The 6,134-nt window shown below is 34.8% G+C and overlaps 1 protein-coding gene across 1 annotated transcript; it reads right to left on the reverse strand.

The window, feature by feature from the left end:
* Window positions 1-704: 704 nt before the first annotated feature.
* LOC108326407 (uncharacterized) lies at window positions 705-5,914 on the reverse strand. Its single transcript, XM_017559900.2, has 10 exons — window positions 5,569-5,914; window positions 5,407-5,485; window positions 5,224-5,318; window positions 4,066-4,170; window positions 3,876-3,955; window positions 1,991-2,081; window positions 1,794-1,901; window positions 1,460-1,546; window positions 1,149-1,217; window positions 705-1,016 (listed from the first exon to the last, which is right to left on the reverse strand). The coding sequence occupies exons 1-10, from the start codon at window positions 5,782-5,784 to the stop codon at window positions 885-887; spliced, it is 1,062 nt and encodes a 353-aa protein (XP_017415389.1). The 5' UTR covers window positions 5,785-5,914; the 3' UTR covers window positions 705-884.
* Window positions 5,915-6,134: the final 220 nt, after the last annotated feature.

A 6,134-nucleotide genomic window follows, 5' to 3' on the forward strand; every position in this document is an offset into this window, starting at 1 on the left:
GTGCTAAATTAGAAGGTGCTAAATTGATTTGCCAATTATCACATAATTTTTAAACAATTTGCAGTTAGTAGAAATTTTAACCAATTAGCACAGCTTATTATATATCATATAATAATGGTTATAATTTTTAGGTACCAAAATGAAATAAAAAAATAAAAAATTTTAACCAATTAGCACAGCTTATTATATATCATATAATAATAGTTATAATTTATAGGTACCAAAATGAAATAAAAAAATAAAACGAAAGATAATAATCGATTAGTACACCATTTTCACCAAAATAACATCAAAATTCGGATTAAGTACAAATACCGATAGTCCGGGACAATTATCACTGAGCAGTACGGTTTAATTGACGAATGTATGTTATCTTATAATCAAGGATAGAATAATGTCCTTGATTGCATTTTGTCGGTACAAAACCGTTTGAAAAGGAAATTTAATTAACATTTAAAAATAATTTACATTGAACCAAAAGATAAATATAAATAATAAATTTATATACATTTTAGGTACATGACAAAATGGCATGATCCGGATTCAATAAAAAAGAGCATTTTAGAAAGCTCTCAACAATTGGTTAAGTAAATCTCTAGTTTAAATTTTGGGAATAATTTGCTTGGAATTTCGAGTGAATTATTGGATATCGGATTAGGTAATTTGCTTGGACATTGGAAGAAATAAGTGCTAAACCAAAAAGGTGGACAACAGAAATCGTAGGATTTTATCGTTCAATCCAAACTTATGTTTATGCTCAAACTCATTAAATATGATTGAAGCTACAGGAAGCCAAAATTATAACCAGCTTGCACTGTGGTCAAAACTGAAATGAGTGCAAAAAATCCTGATCCTATTTAAAGCTAAAAAAAAGTGACAACTTGTTAATTCAGCCTCTGCTTACTCTTGGTTCTTCTCATCTTTGCCTTAAATCTTGATTTCGCCATCAGAGTCTGTACTGTATTTGCAAAGTTCCCGACAGCCATTAAGACCAACAAAACACCGCAAAATATTACCTGCCCAAGAGTTTCTATTATTATAAGTCTAAGGTTAATCTATGCAACAAAGTATTATTGGATTTATTTGCTTCTGTTCCAATCAACAAATTGATGAACGAGCGAAGAAAGCAAACACAAACAAACTAGTACCTGCCACTCAGAAACAACCCCAACAACTGCAGTCCGGAGCAACAAAAGTCCAACATATGCCTCAAATCCCTGAACCAAGATAGGAGCACAAATATGTTCCATAAGTGTCAAACATATATTATGTTCAGGTCAATGACTTTCAGGATGTGAATAAAAACACAACTTCCGTTTTAAAGCAAATTAACACAATATTTGCTTCCCAAATAATCATCTGTCGCACAACACAATATAAATCATGAACATTCTAGGAACTTTAATATCAAACAAGAATATAACTAATGTAACATATATCATAGCAGCCATTTTGTTACCTGCAACGTGAAGAGTATGGGACACAACAACCACAATTGGCCGTCCACGCCAGCTGTTTCCCCCCACACAACATCCATCCTCTTAGCCTAAAATAAGAAAAACACAGATTAAAACTATATATCTATTTTTAGTCCAACTCTTTGATTTAACTACAAAAATAATGCAACAGGGAAAATTTTTAATCATATGATTGTAAACAAATTTGTAAAGTTATGAACAGACTTATGTAACAGCAAATAGTGAGTCAAAGAGTTTGTCTGATGGCGGGTAAAATATAACTACAATAGGAAAGGAAAAACACAAGTAAAGAAATAGTATTTTCAATGCTGGCACCTTTCCCAGTGCAATACGAGTGTAAAGTCTTTGGCGTTGATATCTATTTTGCAAAAGCATTGCAACTCCTTGCATCATAGCCCACTGTAAGAAAAGTTGTACACCTCTCTACATGCATTATTGAAACATGAATAATAGTTACAAAACGATCAAGTAAAGGGAAGAAAAACCTATATTCACAGGCGTAGGAGACTAACCTGCTTTTTTGAACAATCAGGCTGTCCTTTAATCTCCCAAGTGAGACTTACGAGGGCCATTATCATAGCACAATAATGATGATATATCCACCTGTAACCGTACAATAAGTTTATTTGCCAAGAGATTCTCTTCCATGTAAACCAATCTTAACACTCCACCCTCCCCCAAAATGTCATGTAAGGGTGACCACGCAAACTAAATACAATTCCTCTCGTTTGTAACTTTCTCTCTAAATGAGGAGAAATTTTAGATGGGAATTGAAATTAAGAAATGTAAGATACCATCTTGACAGAAAATGTCAGAAAAAATTATTAGCTCTAAGTGTTATAATTAATTGCTTTGTAAAACAGACATCGCAACGCACTAAAGAACCAAGCTAAGAAAAGTCTGTCCTGCAAAATATACGAAAGAATAAAGCACAGAATATCTGCCATTTGACAACATTCAACTGAAACCAAACACCAACCAAAATAACAGTTCTGGAACACCACTATATTCTGCTAACCAGGAAAACCTCAAAAGCAGCTGGAGGAAAATGACCTTTAAGTCAGATGCACATATCCAACACTCTACAAATAGTGCAAACAATTAATTTATCTCTAGTATGGACAAGCTACCTGACAACAGAAAAAATTATATTCCAATTCGTTAGATAGATTTTATAACACTTCAAATTTCAATTGAAAGTACCTTCTGATGCCTACAAACACGTCAAAGAATCAGTGTTAAAAGTCTTATTGTATCACAATACCAAGACATCAATTTAGTGGTTGCTTAAGCAGTGCACCGAGATATTTGGGAAGGTTCAAGAAATGGAGATCACAAGTATGTGACCATTAAGGTGGATACATACAAATTATAATTTCATATCATCATGATTATTCATCTCAAATTTTGTTAAAATTGAACAACAACAAGGTGATTAAATGATTCATATTCTACTATATTTTTTAAAAGTAAACATATCGATTTTATTTATATAAATGAGGCATCAAATAATTTTATATCAATAGAAAATTGTGTATATCATATCTATGTGAAAGGAACTTTGATCTAAATGTGAGTTTCGAAAAGCATTGTCCAACTGAAAAATATTGAGTGGTGTAGTATTTGGTGAAAGTTATATCATTGTAATTTGAGCTCTCCCCATGTAATAAATGCATATATATCAAAGTTGAAGTGGTGTAAATTTCAAACCTTGTGCCCCATTTTAATAAAAAGTTGAATTCCAAAACAAGATAGGTGGATGTGCGCATTATCCACACTTTAAGTGCTGTGGGCCTCTGTGGGATTGTGCTAGAGCTGTAAAACCATTCATGTATCTTTACCTAATAAGCTTAAGTTAGGAGAGTTGGTTCATGTACAAATTGCAAGGTAAGCACAATAGCACAGATGAAAATACTGTAAAGAAACAAAAAGCAATGGATCCCTAACCAAAATTCTCTTAGGAATGAAATGGAATCGTACTATTGCAGTACCTTCCAAAGAAATAAAAGAAAAGAGTGGTGAAGAGATAAATCAAATAGAATAAATCCTACAGTAACATCCACAGCCACACTAATAAAACCATATTTGCTCTTCATCAGCTAACTACCTTCACACTATGGAAACTTCTATGACTCAATATGCTTAAAGCTTAATCCTTCCTCTCTAATAGGCTTATGGATTACACACACAACCCAACTAATTAAATAATGTCTTCTACTATCTACCACAGCACAGCTAAGTTGTAGAGTATGAAGGGTAGAATAATAATCAATAATAACAGTAAAACAGTTTTAAATTAGTTGATTAAAGAACAACAAAGCAACGAGCATGAAGCCAAGAACCCAATACCCATTAATTAACTATTATCCATGCAAACATTGGGTTTAATGACGGTACCAAGGACGAATATCACTTCCGTTGACTCTCAAAATGTTCTCTCGCAATGCCAAACCAGTGTAAAGGAAAAGCAGCCAGGCCTGATCATGACAATGATAATACTCAATGACAGGATACCAACAAATATTTCATCATATAAGAAGGTAAATACTGGCATGACATCAAACAAGAGCAATTTTAAAGAAAATACCTGGTACATCTGAACAGGAAAAGCTGGCAAGCATCCAGCCCAAACCCAAGATCTTAGTATAAGCAGGGTTGACGGAAAAAGCAAGAAAAGCAGGGCAGTTCTATCCTGGACAAAAGAAGTAGCATTTTCATAAATGTTAAACATTTTTTCTGCATGGCAATAGGTGTTTGTCAGGGCAGTAAATGGCAGAATTTCAATGTGCAGAGCAACAAGTTGTGTTTCGAACTATTGTGATGATGCAACCTTTAATGCTGATTTTGTGAACTTTGATTCCCATCCCCACCCCAATTAATCTTGTGCTTCCTCACTTATTTGAGCTCTAACATTTTCCAGCAAATCCACGGTCATGTGCTTTTGCCAGAAACTCCTGTTCCGTTCAATCTCTGTTCTCAAGGTTTCATAAGGCTTGAGTGCGCTCTTCATGACTTCCTATGTTTTTTTGTCCTCCTAGAGTTAAACTTATTTAAAATTTAATGCTGTACTCCACGTACTCCTTGACCTTCGCAGTTAATTAATGTGAATAGTTAATGAGTATTTCTTCAATGTTGGGTAATGTTTTGGTTTATGAGCATTTATATGATTGTGGTACAAATTATTCATATCTTATACATAATCTTTGTATGGCGCTCATCAATCTACCCTTTATCCTGTTTCAGGGAAGACCACCCAACACCGCTGTCTGGGACCAACAACTACAGCACACAGATTTACCCAATTTCATGTCAACCATGTTATTTTCACGCAGCACCTTTTCTTTCTTTTACAATAGTCATTTTAATGCAAACAAACTCTGCAAGGATAAATAAAAGAATTGTAAACAAAAAAATATGAAATCAATCAAGCATGCAATTTCGCCCAACCACAAGACAAAATTCGACATCCTCCACAAGGATTTCAACAAGCTGCATGCCGCGACGGTGAATCAAGGACATCAATCAAGATGAGAACGATAGGAAAAACATAACTACATGAGAAAATCCTACAGCACAAAAAAAGTAAAAGCGTGGTCTAAAACTGTAAACAATTTTTGACATAGCCATGTAATTGCGTGAAACTAGGCAAACGGCAAATGTTCACAACTAGAAACGGTGCATGAGGAGAGAGAGAGAGAGAGAGAGAGAGAGAGAGAGAGAGAGGTATATGAGTACATATTTATACCCTGTAACTGTTGTATTCTTCTTTGACCTTGAGCTGAACATCCTTCTTGGAGGCACGCACGTTGATAGGTCCAAGAAACATCCTCAAAAAGCTTCCTAAAGCAATTGAATTCGAATCGATAACAAAAATAACATTACATGAAAAAAAAATGGATTGATTACTAGAGATGCGGAGAAAAGCTACCTTGTGCATGGCCAGGGAGAAGCGAAGAAGCTTCACCGTCGACGATGATGCATCTGGCTCTCTGCAAATCTTCATCCAACTGCAACCAAACAAAGAGATCCATCAAATGAAGGAAACAGCAATTGAATTGTGAGAGTGTTTGTGTGTGACTGATTAATTAACCTTATCGGCTAAAGACGGAGCGATGAGTTTGTTGGAGAGAAGAGAATCGAGAGAGGAACGGAGCGAGTGGATTCTGGAATCCACGAGACGGACACGCTGTCGGAGAGGTTCCTCGTGGGAGGAAACTTTAGAGATGTGCGCCGAAACTGCTTCCTGTACCTCCTTCGCTTCTTCGATCACACTCGCCACTGATTCCTCAATCGACGATTCTTCCATTGCAACGCTCACCCTCACGCTCACGCACCCACCCTCACTGATACTGATACTGACACTGATACGCACGCACACGCAACGCAACAAACAGCTCCACACCAATCCAATCTTACATTTTCCCTTTTTATTATTCTTAATTAATAAGCCTCACAGTTCAACCAATTAAAACCTAATTATATATTCAAATACTTCAATTCAAGTATCATTCCCTATTCCAATTTTTCTTAATATCGAGTTAAAAAAATAGCAGACAAATTCTTACATGTTTTAAAACAATAATAATAATACAGTTTTACAAAAACATAACTAAATTTAATAAAAATGATTAATTAATTAAGTGAATCCCTTATAAA

The sequence above is a fragment of the Vigna angularis genome, chromosome 3 (genome assembly GCF_016808095.1).
Source record: "Vigna angularis cultivar LongXiaoDou No.4 chromosome 3, ASM1680809v1, whole genome shotgun sequence".
Classification (NCBI taxonomy): domain Eukaryota; kingdom Viridiplantae; phylum Streptophyta; class Magnoliopsida; order Fabales; family Fabaceae; genus Vigna; species Vigna angularis.

Excerpts from the sequence above, each read along its gene's own strand:
- LOC108326407 (XM_017559900.2), bottom strand. The coding sequence starts at position 5,784 with ATGGAAGAATCGTCGATTGAGGAATCAGTGGCGAGTGTGATCGAAGAA. Across the intron at positions 5,486-5,568 it reads CTCCGTCTTTAGCCGATAAG|TTGGATGAAGATTTGCAGAG; the intron begins GTTAATTAATCA and ends GTTTGGTTGCAG. Across the intron at positions 1,547-1,793 it reads CTCGTATTGCACTGGGAAAG|GCTAAGAGGATGGATGTTGT; the intron begins GTGCCAGCATTG and ends TTCTTATTTTAG.